A 19,807-nucleotide genomic window follows, 5' to 3' on the forward strand; every position below is an offset into this window, starting at 1 on the left:
GCTCACTACTAACAACACGATATTGTCCCCAAGTTAACCACCTTTAAAGCTGAGTAAGTGTGAGGTTTAATTACAAAAAGCCTCGGTGATATTAGTAGTAGAACCATTTATTATATTTTGTATTTTATTTAATCAAATTTCCTATGCCGGACTCATATTCCTCAACAAAAAAATATGGGATGAGTCAAATAAATTTTGAACCTTTTATCCTCCCAAATGACATTTGGTGTGTTATAACACCATTGGCCTAAAAATGGTCAAGATGCCATTAATTTGAAAATTACAATGTTGAATATTTTTGGAGACGTGTGAAGTTGAACGATAATTTTTGTTGTTGTAAAAAATAAAGAAAATTGAGAATGAAGGGTTTTAATTTTATTATGGTGAAATGAAACTCTCATGCTAATGATGATGATGATGATGATGATCATAATTTTTATAAAACAAAAAATTGACTTGTAAACCAACTCTCTTAGTTCTCACCTTCTACAATCTCATACCCCACACACACTGCCTAACCCAACTCATGTTTTTTTTGTGTGTGTGGCTTTTTTTGATGATACATGCCATTTTACAGTATTTACCAATCACAGACATCGATATCAGGTAAGTTCAATTTTCAGATCCACCTCCATGGGAGCTGAAAAAAGTTTATAAAAAAAAATAAAGAAGAAAAGAAAGACACTTCATGGAACTTCTAAGAGCATTCACAATGATACTCTTTATTTCTTAGCTAAAATTTGGCTAAGAATATAAGAAAGCTATTTTAGGAGCTCTCTAAAATTTTTTAACTCCAACCATACTCCCTAATTTGGAGAGTCATAAATGCTATAACTCTTTTTTGATTGGTCCATCTCTATTAAAAAATAAAATAAAAAATAGTTAACATTAAATATAGGTTTGAAATACTCATTAAATAAAACAACATTAAATTATAGGGAGCTACTAGGAGTCCTTTCTCTCTCATCAGATTTAGGTGCTCCTAGAGGACTCCCTATTTTAGGAGGTGGATATGAAGCGTGGTTGGAGTTGCATTTTTACAATTCCTCCCTAAAATTTGTTTAAGGAAGTGGTTTATGGAGCCCATTGTGGATGCTCTAAGTAATTAGTAAATTCCATCTCTTGTAAGATGTACTAGTCAAGGAAATCACTCAAACTGTGGAATGTTATACAGCTAAGCTAATGAAAAATGCTACACTTCTCAATTTTTTATCCCAACCTTATTTTTTCAGTTAATATCGCACCGTCATGACGGGTTCTACAACATGATTATTTCTCAATGCAATATGCAAGCCGCATATCAAGTTCTGTATTAGTTGGAAAAGAAATTTTTAGGGTGTTTAGTATTTTTATATCTATATTTTTTTTGGTAAATACTACGAGGTATCCCCACACTCAAATGATGGGATTAATCCCTAATCAGGATTCTGCTTGCCCTTAACCACAAAGGTTAAGAAATTCTCAATACTAGCTTTAAAAAACCAAAAAACCAATGAGCATTGATTTTTAATTTCTGATGAGTCATAGGATTTGAGCTTACGCTATTACTCTATAATGATTATAAAATTTTAATAAATAAAGACAACTGTATTTCTCAAGGATGGTAGGTTCTAATCTCCAAAAAGTACCCTTAAGAGGTCATGATATTAGGGACATTAGAGGCCTCAGGATATTAATTAATTGACTCCTGGCTCTTACATATAAAAGCTTGAATATAAACAAAGGAAATAAAAAATCTAAAAAAATTTACCCCAAACAAAATGGAAAAAACATAGAGAAAGAGAAATGCAAGAGAGGAGAGAGAGGGTGGAAGGTGGAAGGAGACTTTTCAGGTAATATTGAAATAATATTTTGTTTATCCAAAGTCATTTACTGAGTTTGGTGGTTTTTGCCGGATGAGACAACCTACCAGTTGTTGCGGCTCTTTGAAGAGTGAGAAAGAAAGAGACTTTTTTGAGAGAGAGAAAGAAACAAAGCATTTCAGAGAGAGAGAGAGATTGTGACTGCTATAGAGATGGGATCTCACTCTCACCAGCAGAATCATTACTGCTATTATTACCACTTCAACCACTGTGTTTGATCCATTTCAGCAACTAAATCTTTTTCTTCTTCTTCCTCCTCAGGTATTACTCTTACACTTACCTCATTTTTATCCCCATTATGCCCCTTCCCGCATTGCCACCAATCTGCTCTGAACCCAGATGAAACTTTTCTTCATTTGTGTAGATCTTCCACATTTCCATGGTTATAGTTCAAAATGGTGATCTGGGTATGCTTTGTTTCTCTGATTTGGGCTGTGAAAGCTGCGTCTTTTATTTAATTTTTCATTTTTAATTTGAGAATGCCATGGTTTTGTTTGTACTTTGCTAAATGTGGAGGATTGTGCTGTCTTTCTTGTTTTGTTGGATATCGATCATCAATTTAGTTCCTTTTTGTACTCTGGTTGGTTGATGAGAAAATGTGGAAATACGCAACTTTTGAATGTTGGGTTTTGTCAGTTCTTACAGAAAAAAGGATAAAAATGAGAAGCTCAAGGGACAGAGCCAATTAAGATATTCCTGAGAGCTTTATTCTCCTGCCTATCAATTTTTCTGAGATCCAGAAGTAGCCAGTAGTCCTACAATCCCTTCTTCTTGCTTCAGATCTTTCATCAATGAAAATTTGTTCTATGAATGATAGATTTCAGACTGTAATGTTAGTAGTTAGGAGATGATTTGTTTTACTTGCAATTCTATTGTAGTTTTAAGTATTTTTGCCTAGTTTCTTAGGTTGCCAAAAATTGAAGATCAGGACTTCGCATTATAAATTAACCTCCGAGTATTAGAGATGCTTGTGCCACCACAAAACAAAAGTTTGCTCTCAAGACTTAATCTCTGAGAACATGCCCAATCTAAATCATTATCGTATCTTCGAAAGTTCCAATTGTTGTACTTCAGTTGGAAGTTGAGATAATATCACGTGCTTATTGTTCCTTTGCTATATTCTAGTGTGACTGATTGGTTATATCATTGTACCTATAACAACTATTGCTTGATAGCGTCAAGTATTGAGCTAGTTAATAAGTTGATGAACAATATCTGATTGTCCCTCTTTCTCTCTCAGTAGGACTTTGAGTGTCCGTTAGATAACCATCTTGTGCTTTGTCCTGTGCCCCTCAAAGAAGCTTGATGGGTTCCAGATTCCCATCTCATCAGCTCAGCAATGGTCTATACGTATCAGGCAGGCCTGAGCAGCCAAAAGAAAGAGCACCTACGATGGGCTCAACGGCCATGCCCTATACTGGTGGCGATATCAAGAAGTCAGGGGAGCTGGGAAAAATGTTTGATATCCCTATGGACGGGTCCAAGTCTAGGAAATCTGGACAACTAACCAGTGCCCCTTCAAGGACTGGATCATTTGGAGGTGCTGCTTCTCATTCAGGTCCCATTATGCCTAATGCTGCAGCTCGAGCTAACTATACGACATCAGGTCCTGTATCTTCTGGAGGCATGACTGGTTCTACTTCAGTAAAAAAGACTAATTCTGGGCCACTCAATAAGCATGGGGAACCATTGAAGAAGTCTTCTGGCCCTCAATCTGGTGGAGTGACACGTCAGAACTCGGGCCATATTCCACCAGTTCTTCCCACAACAGGTCTTATCACGTCTGGACCCATATCTTCAGGTCCACTAAATTCCTCTGGGGCCCCTAGAAAGGTATCTGGACCTTTAGAGTCTATGGGATCAATGAAATTACAAAGTTCCTCTGTTGCTCACAATCCAGCAGTGACTACTCTTGGCCAAGATGATTATTCTTTCAGAAAGAACTTCCCAAAGACAATATTGTGGTCTGTGATACTGATATTTGTGATGGGGTTCATAGCTGGTGGTTTTATTCTTGGAGCGGTCCACAATGCCATACTCCTTGCTGTTGTGGGAATTCTTTTCGCTGCAGTTGCTGCTTTGTTCACTTGGAATACTTGTTGGGGAAGAAATGCTATCGTAAATTTCATTTCTCGTTATCCTGATGCTGAGCTCAGAACTGCTAAAAATGGGCAATATGTGAAAGTCTCTGGGGTATGTAACATAGCCAATGCTGATATAATATCTTATAGTTATACATCCTCTTGTTGGTTTATCTGCTATTGATATTTATGACTATAGAAATTCTACTTTTAGTTTGCACTTTTCTTCCCTGCCTTGGATCTCAAATAACATCACCAAGTAGTTGTTTTTCACTTTGTGCTTGTGTCTGTTCCACCTTACTTAAAACTTCGTTTAGAAGATTTACGTATGTTTACCTTTAATTCATTTGTGCTCTCAAACAGTGATATAGAATCTATAGATTTGTTGTGACTGTGAACATAGCCTGGCTGGTATTTGTTGTGCAGTGGTTCATCACCTGTTGTCATTTTTTCTGCATAAATAGTATGCTGAAGTTTAGATGTTATATGCTTGTGTAATTCTTGAAGGTGGTTACCTGTGGTAATGTGCCCCTTGAGTCATCCTTCCGGAGAGTTCCTAGATGCGTGTACACATCTACAAGTTTATATGAGTACCGAGGATGGGATTCAAAACCAGCAAACCCTACACATCGTCGATTTACATGGGGACTTAGATCATCAGAGGTGAGTAAATGAGAAGTGACAAATTTCCTTTGAAATTATGTTGAATGGATAATTGTATTGGAGAACCATACCAATATGGATATGGGTAACTTTTGAATACTCTGCAACAAGTATCTGATTATAAATAAATGGATTTCAATTTTGAAAATAATTTTGTTGACACTAAACTTTTTAAATTTTTGAGATGTATACAGTACTTGATACCCCTAAACACATCGTAGCTATTCACATTCTTTAAAGTCATAATTAGGCAGTTTTTGATAGTTTAAATAAAGAATTTGAGTTATTAGTATAATGGTATGTATTAATATAGGAAGGGTGTGCACTCTTTTAAAAAAACAGGGTTTATGATGCACGCCACCCCAATGACCAATGTGTAGATGAAAGGTCCATATTGTACTTCATTCTCATAAAAAATGATAGATTCATACTTATTGCTTAAAATATGTGTTCATAACTTCTTTTTCATGCTTAATGGCCTTATAATTTTAGTAGGATTGTGATATGTTTTAGTCATTTTATCCTCACAGTTAGGGACCTTTTCTTTCCAAAAATAAAGATAGAAAAAGAAGAACGAAATTTAAAGGATATGCATGTAGGTGAACTGGATGATTGCCTTTGCAATGTAGATACTAGACATTTTAGTTACATTTCCTGACTTCGAAGCTTCTTCTTAAAATCCTTTTTCTTTAAAAAAAGAAAAAGATTTCCTTCTCACATAAAATGTCTTAGTTAACAATTGGAGGGCCAATGTGGCAGTATCATGCCATGCTGTAACTTTTGAGGTGTAAGATTTTTAATGTTGAACTGTACTAATTTGTTTATGTTGCTTGACAGAGGCACATAGTGGACTTCTACATCTCTGATTTCCAGTCTGGGTTGAGAGCATTAGTTAAGACTGGCTATGGTGCAAGAGTTACTCCTTATGTTGATGAGTCTGTCATTATTGATGTTAACCCAGAAAACAAAGACATGTCTCCAGATTTTGTCAGGTGGTTGGGAGAGAGGAATCTTTCAAGCGATGACCGTACGATGCGATTGAAAGAAGGGTAGAAACCTATTGCTTATTTAATTTTTAGGTTCTTATAAATATTCTTAATGAAAACTGTTTTCCCTTCTTTTGAGGGGGTTTTGGAAAATGCATGAATCAGTTGTATTACTGGTTTAATCCAAGTGCATCTTACATAACTGCAAGTGATGCCCTTGTGTAGGTACATCAAGGAAGGTAGCACAGTTAGTGTGATGGGAGTTGTCCAGAGAAATGACAATGTGCTTATGATTGTCCCTCCACCAGAGCCTTTGACAACTGGATGCCAATGGAGCAATTGTACTTTTCCGGCTAGCCTTGAGGGGGTTGTTTTGAGATGTGAAGACTCATCAAAAAATGATGTCATACCCGTTTAGTTGTTTGTGCTCCAGAAAACGTTTTCGGGTATATTGCTCTTTTGAAAAATATTTTGTTCACAATGTCAAAATTGATGGTGGATGGCAGTGGTGGTGTTGTAGTGATGAACAGTGATGAGCTTGATGGTTTAAGATGACGTGATTTTTTTTTTTCTCTCCTTGTGTATAGATTTTAGAAATTTCTTATCCATTGTTTTTCCTAGGGTTTGAAAATTTCTGTAATGGTGTGGCTTCATGTAGTGGGAATTTTACCAGCTTGAGAAGACTGTTATAAAGGAAAGTGTTATATATTCATCAGTTTTTTTTATGTTGAAGTTCCCTTGCCCCTCTCTCTCTCTCTCTCTCTCTCTCTCTCTCTCTCTCTCAGCCATTTGCAACCTAAACAAAAAGCTTTGGTTAAGAAGCTTCCAGCCTGGAGCAGGGAAAGGGTCTTGTTCTAATGCAATCTCTCACCAGAAAAATTAAAATTTGTGTAGTTTCTGGCCTAAACAAAATGAAGGTACGTGTGCACTCGCTCTTGAACTGCGTGGGGGCAATTGGCCAGTTCATGATTCTCCTTTTCCCTATTTTCACGGATGCCAACTCATTATATAAATCGAAGGATAACTTAGAGAGTTTGAGAATTCTTCCCAATATATAGAAGCAAGAAAATGTTCAACTTTCTTTCCACGGATTTAAGGGTCTTTTGGTAATACTCTCAATTTGGTTTTCAGTATTTATTTTTAGTTTTTTTTTTTTTTTTTTTTGGGGTCGAATTTTTAGTAAAAGATAGAGAAAATGCATGGGAGAAAATAGGGAGAAAAAAAAGGTAGAAGGAAGGGGAGGAATGAATGAGGGATAAAATGTGTATGGAAAAAAAAAGGGCAAAAACTAAAAGCAATTCTAAATAATTTTCATTTAAGGTCGCTATTGGAGTTTTAAGTAAAAATGAGTAGGCACATAGAAATGAAAGTGTTACCAAATAAGAGACTATTAGCAGCTGGTTTAGCAGCGCACTTTATGCTGACTCGTGTTTCTTTGCATTGCTGGTGATAAAGTATAAATACCCTCAATCAACGATGTTTCTTTTGAAATTTATTGGGCATATTATGTTATCAAATTCCGAATGTGACAGATATATACATTGCTGATCAATTGACGTGTAGAAGAAGAAAAAAAAAATAAACGAATTTGCCTTCAGATATGTGTCCACTTAGGTTTCTATATATTTCTCTTGGAGTTTATTTGGAATGTTACGTTACATGGAAATTTGACATCTTATCAAAATACGCTGTATATATTGATAGTTGAGCAACATAACATTTCATATTGACATTTCCCTACGAGCATATCTTAACTAAGTTGACATGTACTCATTAATGATTAGTTCTTACTTATCAACTCTAATCTTTGAAACATCTACAATATTAATTTGTTATATAGAGATTGCATACAATTGAATTGTTCTCATCCAAACCTAACTTAGCATGTTGAGAGAAGGGACATGAGTGTGAGACCCAACATATCCGTGAGGTAAATTTTTTTTTATGATCCTGTGACCACTCACTAGTTTTGTACATTACCATTGTAACAACGCAAAGGGTCCAAAACAGACCAAAATATAAATGATAAAAAGAAGAAAAAAAATAAAAATTGAAAATAGCCCCACAAAAGCTATCGAGGAGAAATATGTCATTTTAATAGGAAATGTACGGTTTTTTTTTTTTTTTTTTTTGGGGGGGATATATATTGAGATGTACAGTAGAGCTGTAGACTGTAAGACTGAGCTATATAATAATTCCTATATAAAATTTGTATACCTTGGTACTAAAAGTAATCACATTTTTCTTCGAGTTCGGAGGTTTTGGCCGGACGAGACAGCAACACCCACCAGTTGTTGCTTGCGCCTCTCTCAAGTCTCAAGTGAGAGAGAGACAGAGAGAGAGAAAAACAAACACAAACCCAAAAGAAGATTTTAGAGAGAGTCTCAGATTTTTCTTTTTGGTTCTATTTGTCTTTATCAGTCAAGCCATGATGTCTCCAAATCTCCAGATTTCAGCTCCTACTGCTTCTCCTTCAGGTATGTGAACAATTTTCCTAATTGTCATTTGGTTCCTGCCCCTGCTTTCTCTCTCAGTCAGCTAATCTTTGACTGTGATAGTTTTATTGTCAATATCTGCTTGTTTTCTTAGATCTTTTCGATTTTCTTACTGTTTGCTCCAAATGGTGATTTGGGTATGCTTTGTTTTCTTGATTTGGGCTGTAAGAGTGGCCATTTGGATGGTTGGTCCTTCAAGATGGTGTCATTTTGATGAAATTTTTCGTATACGGAAGGTTATGTTTCTTTGAATCTGGGTTGCTTATATTTCTCTGAGTTTGTCTGGTTTTTGAGAAAGTGGAGGTAGAGAAATCAAAACGACAAGTTTGAATTTTCTTTTTGTTGCATTGGGACTTGATATAGCTATAAAACCCCCCACTGAACTCTCACTTGAAATCTGTACTTGTATTCTAAATCTTTTTCATGTCTTTGATTTATGTGCAAAATGTTGATGTGGACATGCTTTGTTACTCTGTTTTGACCCTGAGGTATAAATTTAGTTTTCAAACCTTTCTAAAAATAGAAGATTCTGATACTTCCTTTTTCCTAATTTTGTAATTATTGTTTCTGACCTATTTCATGATTATCTTGTTTGAAATTGTTTTGAACAGATCCTGTAATTAATTCATTCGATCCATGATATTGTTCTTTTGAGTTTGGATGGCGTTTCAAAATGATAATACTGCCTTCATTTTATAAATGTAAATGTGCATATGATTTTTGAACTGTAGATTCTTACATGAATCGACATATAAAATAGTCTCCACTCAAACTCAACTAAGATACTCTGAAACAGCTTTTGCTTGTTGTTTTGACTTCATTTGCTTAATCTTCATAACAGGATGTTATGTATGCGCAGCACATTCACATTCATACACACAGAGATTGGTTTTGTTTCCTTGACTTCTATAATAACACTGTTTGGTTCCTTGGGTGGTTGGTGTTTTATTCGCAGAAATCATATCCATATCTTCTAAACAAGATATTTCTTGTACGTTCTCTGAAACCCCACTTTTCTATTATCTCTAGTGTTTTTAATAGAGGACAATGGCTGTAAAGATTGTACAAGTAAATATAGATTGTCCAGAAGATGGCATGCATGTTGACTATTTCAGTGGTGTATAAATTAGGTGTGCATTGTGATAAATTTTCCAGGGCATACAAATAAAGTATATAATCTTTAGAAATGTTTTAGCTTTACTAGAAATCTAAGATGGTACCGCGTTTTAGTTCCTTTGTGACCTTTCTTTATTGGTCAGTGAAAACCTTTATTTTCTCTAACGTACTACTAGTTCCCTTGCAATCTCTAATTCATTTATGTGTTACTATAGTGTGAGCGGCTGTAGCTGTGGGTTACTGTTTTGGTTTTTGGATAAGCAATGGGTTATATTCTAACTGTTGCAGTGCTTTTTTTTTTTTTTCCTAGGAGGATCTCATCAGTGAATTCTATCTGCTAGTTGAGTTTATTGATTAATATCTTGTGGGATCTTTCAAAGGAGCTAGATGGGTTCCAGATTCCCATCTCATCAGCTCAGCAATGGCCTTTACGTATCAGGCCGGCCAGAGCAACCAAAGGAAAGGACTCCAACTATGAGCTCAGTTGCTATGCCCTATACTGGTGGAGATATCAAGAAGTCGGGAGAACTAGGAAAGATGTTTGATATCCCTATGGATGGCTCTAAGTCTAGAAAATCTGGACCTATAACTGGTCCTCCTTCAAGGACTGGATCTTTTGGAGGTGCTGCTTCACATTCAGGACCAATCCCTAATGCTGCAGTTCGTGCTGGCTATACCACATCAGGTCCCGTATCATCTGGAGGCATGCCTGGTCCAGCTTCCGTAAAGAAGTCAAATTCTGGACCGCTAAATAAGCATGGGGAACCTCTTAAGAAGTCGTCTGGTCCTCAATCTGGTGGGGTAACACCAACTGGCCGCCAAAACTCTGGACCTCTTCCTCCTGTTCTCCCTGCAACAGGTCTCATTACATCTGGACCCATTTCTTCTGGCCCACTAAATGCTTCTGGGGCCCCTCGTAAGGTATCAGGTCCTTTGGAGTCAATGGGATCAATGAAAGCACAAGGTTCCTCCATTGTTCACAATCAGGCCATTACTACTCTTAGCCAAGATGATGAGTTTTCATTTAGGAAGAGCTTCCCAAAGCTAATATTATGGTCTTTGATTCTACTTTTCGTGATGGGGTTCATAGCTGGTGGTTTTATTCTAGGTGCAGTCCACAATGCATATCTCCTCATTGTGGTTGTGATCCTTTTTGGTGCAGTTGCTACACTATTCACATGGAATACTTATTGGGGAAGACGAGCTATTATAGGTTATATTGCTAGCTATTCAGATTCTGAGCTGAGGACTGCGAAGAATGGGCAATTTGTGAAGGTCTCAGGGGTAAGTTAATCCGTTGATGGATTCAAACATATGGCTTTAATTGTTATTGAGATCTACAAAGGAGGGTGGGATGAAGATACATGGAGGAATTTAATTGCTGGAAATACTATATCTCTATAACATTTATCTTCTAGGTTCTAATACAAATGGGTTAAGGACTTGAGTGTTTGTCCTTTTTGTTGAGCTTAGCTATTCTTATGTAAATGTTAATCAATAGTTTTCACAAGTTGTATCTGGTTCTGTTTTTGAAGGTGGTCACTTGTGGCAATCTGCCCCTTGAGTCGTCCTTTCAAAAGGTTCCTAGATGTGTGTATACATCTACAAGTTTGTACGAGTATCGAGGATGGGATTCAAAAGCTGCCAACCCTACACATCGTCGCTTTACTTGGGGGCTCAGGTCCATAGAAGTGAGTAACTGAAAGTCAGCTTAATGTTTCATGGATAACATATAGTATTTCTCGCGGGGGTTGGGATTTTCATAATTAACGAACTGAATTTTATTTCTCATTAACTTTCAAAATATTTAAGATTTTGCCGTTGGCTGATTTTAATTCTAGTGCCTGAACAATGCCATTGCCAATCCACTAGTTGCTATTTGAATTTTGTTAATATATTTGTTTCTAGTTTATTTGCCTTCCTGCTTGAATGTTCTGTTGCTGGAAGGAGCTATTGCATGGTGATACCAAGGGATGACTTTTGTGGCCAACAGGCTTGAAAATTCTTGGGTTTAGATTTCACACTTTTGACCAGAATTTCTAATTATGTCGTTTGACAGGGTCGTGTTGTAGATTTCTACATCTCTGATTTCCAATCTGGGTTAAGAGCATTGGTTAAGACTGGCTCTGGAGCAAGGGTGACTCCTTATGTTGATGATTCGATTGTCATTGATGTGAACCCTGAAAATGAAGAGTTGTCTCCAGAGTTTATTAGGTGGTTGGGTGAGAGGAACCTTTCAAGTGATGATCGCATGATGCGGTTGAAAGAAGGGTAATAGCTCTTTCTTACAATTAATTTACGTTGATGCCTTTTCTCTTATAATTATAAATGATAAATGCTTCTATGAGTTTTTTTCCTCATAATCTATCATTTTTATAGTTGTGTTAAACATAAATGCCCCTTATAAGGAGTTTATAATGTGCTTTCAAATACCGGGCAGTAGCAGTTTGTACTTTCTACTGATTTTAGCTTTTTCTCAGTTGAGGCATTAGCACGAAGTTGGGTGGCCAATATGCGGATTTGGGTGGTTTGTTTGGGTTGAAAAGTGCTTCAGCTCTCTAGCCACTCTTTCCCATTCAACCTAAAATTTTACCCTTAAGATAGTTGAGTCATCCAATGAATCCAGTACTAAATTTAAGTAAAGAAATACAAAATTAGATTTTTAAACACAAGAAAATGGGAATTTGACAGTATCTGATTTAATGACGACAGTTGTTGTCCCTGTCTGTATGGTATGTATAAATTCAATGAGATTAGTGAAATTTTCTATACAAGCTGTTTGAACGTGATAGATGCAAAGTGATGTGGTTGTAGATCTAAACTGCCGTGCCATATTTGCAGGTACATTAAAGAAGGAAGCACAGTTAGTGTAATGGGAGTTGTCCAGAGAAATGACAATGTGCTGATGATCGTTCCTCCCCCTGAGCCGATCACGACAGGATGCCAGTGGGCCAAATGTATCTTTCCAGCTAGCCTTGAGGGTATTGTTTTGAGATGTGATGATGCATCAAAGAATGATGTCATACCAGTTTAGCAGTAAGTTGAATTGCAGACTTATTTTAGGTTTTGCTCTTTCGAGAGTATATTCTTTCCCTCTATTATTATTATTGATGATGTTGGTGATGGCGGTAGGAGTGAAGAAGTTGTGTTTGTAACAGATTAAGATGGGGGTGGTGGTGTTTATTCCTTTTAACATGGTGTATAGTTTTCCTGGGTTTCCTTTCCCTTTCTATTTTTCTTTTAGGTTTTGAAAGCTTTTGTAATGGGGTGGCATGATGAAGCAGGGGATTTACATGTTTAATCAGATTGAGTTAATGTGAAATAGAAAGAAAAAATAATTGAGTTATTTGTATATGATCTTTTCCAATGCTTACATTGGTTTGTCCATCTTCACATACCTGAGATTCATTGTTTATATTTTGGTTGCACACTTACACTTGAAAGTTCATAATCAGAATCATTCGATTTGGTTCAGTTCTTGAACAAAAAAGAGTCGAAATCTCTCGAAGCATTACCGGACTGATTAGATCCGGTTTAGTTCACGGTTCTTGACGCTGATCGGTTTATTTATATTTATTTATAACTGTCTTATAAGTGGGTGATAGATTGATTTTTATGCTACAAACACGCCTACCAAAATGCAAGAAAATAAATAAAACGTCGTGAGCCCAAACTGAACCGAACTGTTCTTGAATTGGTTTAGGTTGGTTTAGTTGATATAACCATTTTTTGTGCGTTAACCGGATTGAATTATTCCCATTCCTAATAAAAACTGATCAACGAGGAAGAAGAGATAAAATAAAAGGTCTTATTTGGGCCTACTTTTCTAGGAAGTAACTTTTATTATAGAAACATTAAAATTTTCTTAAAAAATCCAATTGATATTCTCCATTTAAAAATTATTAATTTTCTAATTTCGCTATTAAAAAAAAGGTGATTTTTATATAATAAATTTAGATTTTAGTCATAAAAAAACTTTCACTTTTGAAAAAAGTCAAATTTTTCCGAAAGAAACATCAAACTTCTCAACTTTCAAATTAAAAACATACAAATATAAAAGATTTCTTAAAAAATTCAAAAATAAATAAGAGCATTTTTGTTCATTTTGCTTCTTCTAAAAATATTTCTCTCTCCTGGGCCTTTCCCAAAATGTAATGTTTTCTATTAAGTTGCTTCACTGCGAAACTAGAGGAAGGGATAAATTTGCTCCGACCCCGGGAAAATTGGTAATTGCAGAAAACCTCAGTCACTGCAATAATCAGTGTCGGTGTTTCTCTCTCTGTGTCACCGTCACTCTCATCTTCCAATTGGGAGAGAAGATAAATGCGTAAAGCGTAGCTCTCCAACTCTCCATTAGTGAACCCAGCTGAGCTCTGCAACATTCACATCTCTCTCTGACTTTAAAACTACGATTCTTTCATTCATTCATTCATATATGAGATGGTTAGGCCCTCTGCGAAGCACACATCGGCTCGCTTGATGTTGATATGCGTTGGCCTATTGGGGCTTGCTCTGATTGCTGATTTCCTCTGGGCTTCCTCGCCTCGTTTTGCTAATTCCTATATCTCCATTGCCTCCAATTGGGCTCCTCCCCTTGATATTTCAAAACCCAGTCTGATCCTCACACCCAAGAAGACTGACGATGAGGTACCCGAAAAGGTTTGCCTGGCTCTTTGTTATCATCTTGTCGAAATCTTGCGTTTTTATGTGAATTCTCATCTGGGTATTGGTTGGCTTGCGTCAAAAGGCGGGAAAATGATACTTTTTACTTTTTGGTTGTTTTGTTGAAGCTCATTCGTGCTGATTTATGATTTTTCATGTGAATTTGATCTCAGTATTGTCTGATTTGTGAGGAAGTGTGCCTTTTTAGTTTGTTTGGTTGCTATATTGAAGCTCATCTTTGCTGCTGAGTTTGTATGAATATTTTCGTTGCGGTCTTATTTAGTGTGTTAGTAAGTGCTCCGCAAAGGAATTGGTGCTTTTATTTCTGGATGTGAGAGTTGGTTGATCATTAAAGCTTATTGTTGGTAGTTGTACATTGTGAGTAGTGTTTCTGTGGATTTCAACACCCACATTGTTTCAGGGTTTGTCTTTTGATGTGAATTCTTACCGGCATTGTTCCGTTTGTGAAACATGGTGGAAAATGAAAAAAAAAAAAAAAAGTTTGCTAGGTTGCTTTGTTGAAGTTCATTGTTGCTTATTTGATTAGTTTTTGCAGATTTCAAATTTGATTTTGTTTTGGGTGCTGAGAAGATGCCGTAGAAGAAAATGGATATCAGATTTGGGATATTAGTATATTCGGCATATTGAACATTATGAAATTGCATGAACTGCTATTCTTTATTTTGAGCTTTTAGGATGCTTTTCCAGTTCCACTTGAAAATGCGGGGAAAAGAAAAGCAAAGTGAATATTTCATGAATTTGGGTTTCTGTTATTGGGCATATGAGTAAATTCTGCACCTATTAGAAAAACAATGGTCCTGTTATTGGAGCTTAATTCCATCCATCAATGGGTTAAGTAGAAGGAATTTCCACTTTTATGAAACCAATGTGTTGTCCTTTTACTTATCTTGTAGAACTTTTTCCTGTTATGTTAAATTATTGGCAAATAAAATTCTAACTGATCCTTGTTTCAGCTCTGAATATTGACCACTATTCTGTTACCTTTAGGGAAATCATAAAAACGATACTGCTCATGGGAGAGTTTTATCAGCAACTTTTGCTGATTTGCCTGGACCAGAATTAAAATGGGAAAATATGGCTGCCGCACCTGTAGCTCGCTTGGATGGGGCAGCTATACAGATAAAGAATCTTCTTTTCGTGTTTGCTGGATACGGTACCATTGATTATGTGAGAACCTTGTATTGCTCCTTCACTAAATTATTTTTTTATATTGTTCATGCTAGCTATCTCTACAGAATTTTTCAGGCTATGTCCTTTTTTATTTATTAAAATGGTCTGTTGCTTATTTTTTAACATCCAAATTTTCATGATTTAGCACATTACTTTTAACTTAACCCCGTTGAAATGACCACTGTATAGAGTGGTCTTACATTTTCTTGAGCTCTTGTTTTAGTTGATGCTATGGGAATTCTATCTTTAATTTTTTTTTTTTTTCCGGGAAATGAACTGATTTAATGTAGTCCCTTAACAAAATAAATTGTTGATGCTCCTGTGCAAATAACTTTTAAGATAAATAAAGAGCCATGGGCATTATTTTATGGGTTATGGAACTTTTGAAAGTGAAGATTGACTAGTATGACGCACATGTACTCAATATGAATATTCACACTGTATTATGTTATTAGTTACATTTCTTGAAGAAATTATAAAATAAAAACAAACAATGAAATCATGTAGAAACTAGAAATGGTTTTATATATTTTTTTAGCACTAGGGGTTGGGGGAAGAATTTGTTAAAGAGGTGGTTGTAATACAAACTACTTCATGAGAGAGAAGGGTTTCTATTCTATAGACCATGCAGAGAATTGGAAAAGGATATCAAGATTTAGTAGAAGATGTTCGTGTTGCAAGTGGATTAGGAATTGCTAGGAGCAGCTATGAAGGAAAATTGAAGATTGTAGCACAAACTGCTCAGGGTAGTTCTTGTTCTCTAAATTTTTGGAATCCGGTAGTTAAAAAGTGAGATTAGATGGGTTGAAAAGGGTGTGTTTTTATGGGTTCTTACTTTGACTTAATTGTATCGAGTAGAACTGTGGTGTCTTTATGGGAATCTATGTCAAAGAGTTTTAGGATATTGCCTTTAGTTTAATTTATCTTGATTTTGTGGGTGTTATGAAATAGTTGTAAATTTATTCCGTAATTTTCTGCATTGTCTTTTTTTTTAAATAAAAAAAACTTATAGAGAGACACGTTATCAAAGCTTCATGACTGGTGACATCAATGAATTGGGCCTCAACTCAACTACTGGGGATAGATCAGATCCAACTGCTTATGTGGAACTATGATAAACATGTTTTATTATGTTCACTTGTTCACCAAAACTGAAAAGATTCTCCCTTCTTATGTTAATGGGCTTTCCTTTCTGTTTATTGTTTACTTTAGGTACATTCACATGTTGATATCTACAATTTCAGTGATAATACATGGGGAGGAAGATTTGATATGCCAAAAGAAATGGCACATTCACATCTAGGAATGGTAACTGATGGAAGGTACATATACATTGTCACAGGACAGTATGGGCCACAGTGCAGAGGGCCCACTGCCCACACATTCGTGCTTGATACTGAGACAAAGCAGTGGCGGGACATGCCTCCTTTACCAGTTCCTAGGTTTGTTTTTCCCTTAATAAGATTGAATAGAATGAAGTGTACGATTCTGTTGTTAAATGCTGTGTGATACTGAAATCGAGCACTGTGTATTCCTGTATTGTGCTGCGTGCTTACACATGTTTGTGAATGCGTGTCATTTATACCATGGCTTTATGTCATTTTGCTCTTATTTAATACCACCTGATTTCATTGTAGGATATCTGTTTATATATGTATATATTATAGATGTATGTGTGTATTTGTATGTGTGCGTGTGTATATAAAGGTAGTGTAGCTGAGCCCAGATGTCAGGATTAAGGCTTTGTTGAGTTGTAGACTTTGTTTGCTGGTTTCTACTTAGCTCATGGGAACTTTTTGTACTGATGGTGTGAACTGGAAAATCAATTTGTTAGTGTAAGATTTCATTAGTAAGTATTTGTAGTCCAGAACAAATCATATAATTTTTCTTCTGTAGTTCACACGTAGATTGAATGGTTTTAACTCAGTAATTTTCAGGTACGCACCAGCAACTCAACTTTGGAGAGGTAGACTTCATGTAATGGGTGGTAGCAAGGAGAATCGATATACACCTGGAGTAGATCATTGGAGTCTTGCTGTTAAAGATGGAAAAGTATTAGAAAAGGAATGGAGGACTGAAATGCCTATTCCCAGGGGTGGACCTCATAGGTATGTCCACTGTCTTATTCTTGCTGCGTTTATGTAACTAAGCATTTCATCATGGGAGATCTTGGTGGAATTCCCGCATATGAAATTGAGTACAATTTTGCATTCATTGGCCTTGAAAGTGATCACATAAAATTAAATCATAAATTTTGAAGTTTTTTTTTTACCAATAACCATTGTTGAAAGTTCTAGGCAATCTGTTGGTATGAGTGCTCTCTTCTTGATTATTTTGTAGGTTCATATTTCCTTTTGTGATCTATCAATTCCAGATTCTTTCTTATATGTAGCAATGAGAATAATCCTCTTTGGTGTCTAGGGCAATAACATAAGGACAATGATACACACTCCCTGCTTAGAATGTTTATAGAGCTAGCTACAGAACTTGGGGTTCTGGTGTAAGCTTCTTGATGTTCAAATTTTGATGATAGAATTACTTGATCTCCATCAGACCTGAAGAGAATAAATGGAGTAACTTCTCTAGAATTTTGTTATCAAAAGGTCTTTGGTCTCCTCATGGCTTTTTCACTCTTGAGTTACAAAATTCTGTTCAGAGAATTTAGAGTTAGTTGATAGAGGGAGAAGAGAAAGGGCTTCTTGTTATTTGATATTCCCAAGGGATGAAAATTGGCTCCCAACTCCTCCTGGAGCTGTAAATACAAGTGAAACATGACAACTAGTGGAAAAATTACTTTATTATTTGTACTGCCTTGGGTGGTTCCTTCCTGAGAAAATAATTATTGGTTTTAAGACCTCTTTCCTGAACCCTCCCACTGATTTTTTTTAAGGGGCATGACGCTATGAGCTATAATGTGACCTTTTATTTGCCAATTGGAAGCAAGATTTGTCTATGGTAATCCCATCAACTAAATCTTAACAATGTTCTACTGTAATTGGCATCTTTTTGTAGGGCTTGTATAGTTGTTGATGATCGTCTTTATCTTATTGGTGGTCAAGAGGGTGATTTCATGGCCAAACCTGGATCACCTATTTTCAAGTGCTCTCGCAGGAATGAGGTAAGAATTTCATATATTTATTATTCTTTTGTTGGATCAGTTATGTCTGAGTTTTGTTAATAATATCCAAAGGGTTATGTCAGTTTCTTTTGGTTCTAGGCGATCATAGGTTCTTCTTGATGTATTGCATCATCATCAGTTGTACAGATGAAAAAGAATCAATGATGGATCTTTTTTAGGCTTTTAATACACACACAGTTACACCTATTTTACTCACTCAGTTAGAAGCATGCACTGTTTCTAAAGGAACCAGTCAATTACTTACTGGAAGCTTCAGAGCCCTACACAAACATAGAATGAATTTAGCAAACAAAACCAAGAAACCAAAGTTCAAATCTGGACTTGTCCTCTAGAATAAATTTCATTTTGTTATTTATGACAGGTTGTATATGGTGATGTTTACATGCTAGATGACGAAATGAAGTGGAAAGTGTTACCTCCCATGCCTAAACCAGATTCCCATATCGAATTTGCTTGGGTTGTTGTTAACAATTCTATTGTTATTGTTGGAGGCACAACAGACAAGCATCCTGTGACTAAGAAGATGACTTTGGTTGGAGAAATATTCCAGTTTAACTTGAATACACTGGTATTGACGCTCACCTCTTATGCTTTTAAAGATAAAGTACATGTGCCTTAATTGTTTACACACAAACAAATGAACAAAAAACCACGCAAACAGTGAGGCAGTCGCTGTTGGTATGTGGGTTAAGGTATCACAATGCCTTAAGCTGGAGTCAAGATTGCCCTTGATCTTGAGTTTTTATTTATTTATCTCCATTGATTAGATTGTGGATAGAGTTCACTGCAGTGGGTTCACAATTATTCTCATATGCAGTTACCATCTTGTCTTTCTTGTGGTGACAAGAGAGACCATCTTTTTGATGACTAGGTTTGTTGTTGTGGACCTACAGCAGCACTCCGAAACCATCCATGGAATGTGTGAATTTATAGAAATCTAACTCATGCATTTACATCAGTTACTACAAACAAGCTATAGCCCAGATAATGGGTCATAAGTTTGTTTGCTGTTATCGAAATCTCTTCAATTTTGTCTAATTCATAATGTTTCTTATTACCCCTGCCCTCTTTACCCTAGGGGTGCCTATACAATGTCGGTTTCTACTCTTAATTTCTGATTTTTGTTACAGAACTGGTCAGTTCTTGGGAAACTACCATTTCGAGTTAAAACCACACTAGTTGGCTTCTGGAATGGATGGTTGTATTTTACATCAGGGCAGCGAGACAAAGGACCAGAAAATCCAGCACCAAAGAAGGTCATCGGAGAGTTGTGGAGAACAAAGTTAAAATTGAGCTCGTGATTGATTCGTGCTGGTTCTTTTGTAGGATAGTTTTCTGCCAGTACAACCATTTGTCATCTCGTAGCAAACGCAAATTCAAATCTGATTGTGATTTTATAGAAAATTTAATTATTTATTTTCTGGATTAGAAATACTTCTTCCCTATTGCAGTGGGAATGAAATGGAAAAATCACCTACTTAGAGGAAATCTTGTGGACATATTCTATTGCTGTAATTCTCATTGTTGTGGGCAAATATAACCTGGTTATGTAACCTTGTATTGTATATCAACTTGAGTTTATCGAAATTTTTCATTCATCTGAATTATTAAT

At 36.0% G+C, this 19,807-nt stretch overlaps 3 protein-coding genes across 9 annotated transcripts; all 3 read left to right on the forward strand.

The window, feature by feature from the left end:
* The first annotated feature begins 1,748 nt into the window (after positions 1–1,748).
* LOC103327419 (protein SHOU4-like) lies at positions 1,749–6,324 on the forward strand. Of its 6 annotated transcripts, none has more exons than XM_008229746.2 (6): positions 1,803–2,123; positions 2,227–2,269; positions 3,103–4,055; positions 4,451–4,606; positions 5,444–5,655; positions 5,818–6,324. In XM_008229746.2, the coding sequence occupies exons 3-6, from the start codon at positions 3,168–3,170 to the stop codon at positions 6,008–6,010; spliced, it is 1,449 nt and encodes a 482-aa protein (XP_008227968.1). In that variant the 5' UTR covers positions 1,803–2,123; positions 2,227–2,269; positions 3,103–3,167; the 3' UTR covers positions 6,011–6,324. The 6 variants fall into 6 exon arrangements, with proteins under 6 accessions (XP_008227969.1, XP_008227968.1, XP_008227966.1 ...); XM_089049720.1 differs by having other exon boundaries at positions 1,894–2,123; positions 3,106–4,055; XM_008229747.3 differs by lacking the exon at positions 2,227–2,269 and having other exon boundaries at positions 1,749–2,123; positions 3,106–4,055.
* Positions 6,325–7,765: 1,441 nt separating this feature from the next.
* LOC103327418 (protein SHOU4-like) lies at positions 7,766–12,555 on the forward strand. Its single transcript, XM_008229741.2, has 5 exons — positions 7,766–8,069; positions 9,514–10,487; positions 10,739–10,894; positions 11,263–11,474; positions 12,045–12,555. The coding sequence occupies exons 2-5, from the start codon at positions 9,591–9,593 to the stop codon at positions 12,235–12,237; spliced, it is 1,458 nt and encodes a 485-aa protein (XP_008227963.1). The 5' UTR covers positions 7,766–8,069; positions 9,514–9,590; the 3' UTR covers positions 12,238–12,555.
* Positions 12,556–13,315: 760 nt separating this feature from the next.
* On the forward strand, positions 13,316–19,799 carry LOC103327417 (Galactose oxidase/kelch repeat superfamily protein). Of its 2 annotated transcripts, none has more exons than XM_008229738.3 (7): positions 13,316–13,862; positions 14,874–15,053; positions 16,269–16,498; positions 16,994–17,164; positions 18,069–18,174; positions 18,557–18,763; positions 19,326–19,799. In XM_008229738.3, the coding sequence occupies exons 1-7, from the start codon at positions 13,644–13,646 to the stop codon at positions 19,494–19,496; spliced, it is 1,284 nt and encodes a 427-aa protein (XP_008227960.1). In that variant the 5' UTR covers positions 13,316–13,643; the 3' UTR covers positions 19,497–19,799. The 2 variants fall into 2 exon arrangements, with proteins under 2 accessions (XP_008227960.1, XP_008227961.1); XM_008229739.3 differs by having other exon boundaries at positions 13,407–13,850.
* Positions 19,800–19,807: the final 8 nt, after the last annotated feature.

Source organism: Prunus mume, linkage group LG4 (genome assembly GCF_029339155.1).
Source record: "Prunus mume cultivar Tortuosa linkage group LG4, ASM2933915v1, whole genome shotgun sequence".
NCBI lineage: Eukaryota > Viridiplantae > Streptophyta > Magnoliopsida > Rosales > Rosaceae > Prunus > Prunus mume.

What these genes read in the sequence shown, in the direction of transcription:
- LOC103327417 (XM_008229738.3), top strand. Translation starts at nt 13,644, where the DNA reads ATGGTTAGGCCCTCTGCGAAGCACACATCGGCTCGCTTGATGTTGATA. An exon ending in CCCAGGGGTGGACCTCATAG is followed by an intron (nt 17,165 to 18,068) that starts GTATGTCCACTG and finishes ATCTTTTTGTAG; the next exon opens with GGCTTGTATAGTTGTTGATG. An exon ending in AGTGCTCTCGCAGGAATGAG is followed by an intron (nt 18,175 to 18,556) that starts GTAAGAATTTCA and finishes TATTTATGACAG; the next exon opens with GTTGTATATGGTGATGTTTA.
- LOC103327418 (XM_008229741.2), top strand. Translation starts at nt 9,591, where the DNA reads ATGGGTTCCAGATTCCCATCTCATCAGCTCAGCAATGGCCTTTACGTA. An exon ending in GGGGGCTCAGGTCCATAGAA is followed by an intron (nt 10,895 to 11,262) that starts GTGAGTAACTGA and finishes GTCGTTTGACAG; the next exon opens with GGTCGTGTTGTAGATTTCTA. An exon ending in ATGATGCGGTTGAAAGAAGG is followed by an intron (nt 11,475 to 12,044) that starts GTAATAGCTCTT and finishes CCATATTTGCAG; the next exon opens with GTACATTAAAGAAGGAAGCA.
- LOC103327419 (XM_008229747.3), top strand. Translation starts at nt 3,168, where the DNA reads ATGGGTTCCAGATTCCCATCTCATCAGCTCAGCAATGGTCTATACGTA. An exon ending in AATATGTGAAAGTCTCTGGG is followed by an intron (nt 4,056 to 4,450) that starts GTATGTAACATA and finishes TAATTCTTGAAG; the next exon opens with GTGGTTACCTGTGGTAATGT. An exon ending in GGGGACTTAGATCATCAGAG is followed by an intron (nt 4,607 to 5,443) that starts GTGAGTAAATGA and finishes GTTGCTTGACAG; the next exon opens with AGGCACATAGTGGACTTCTA.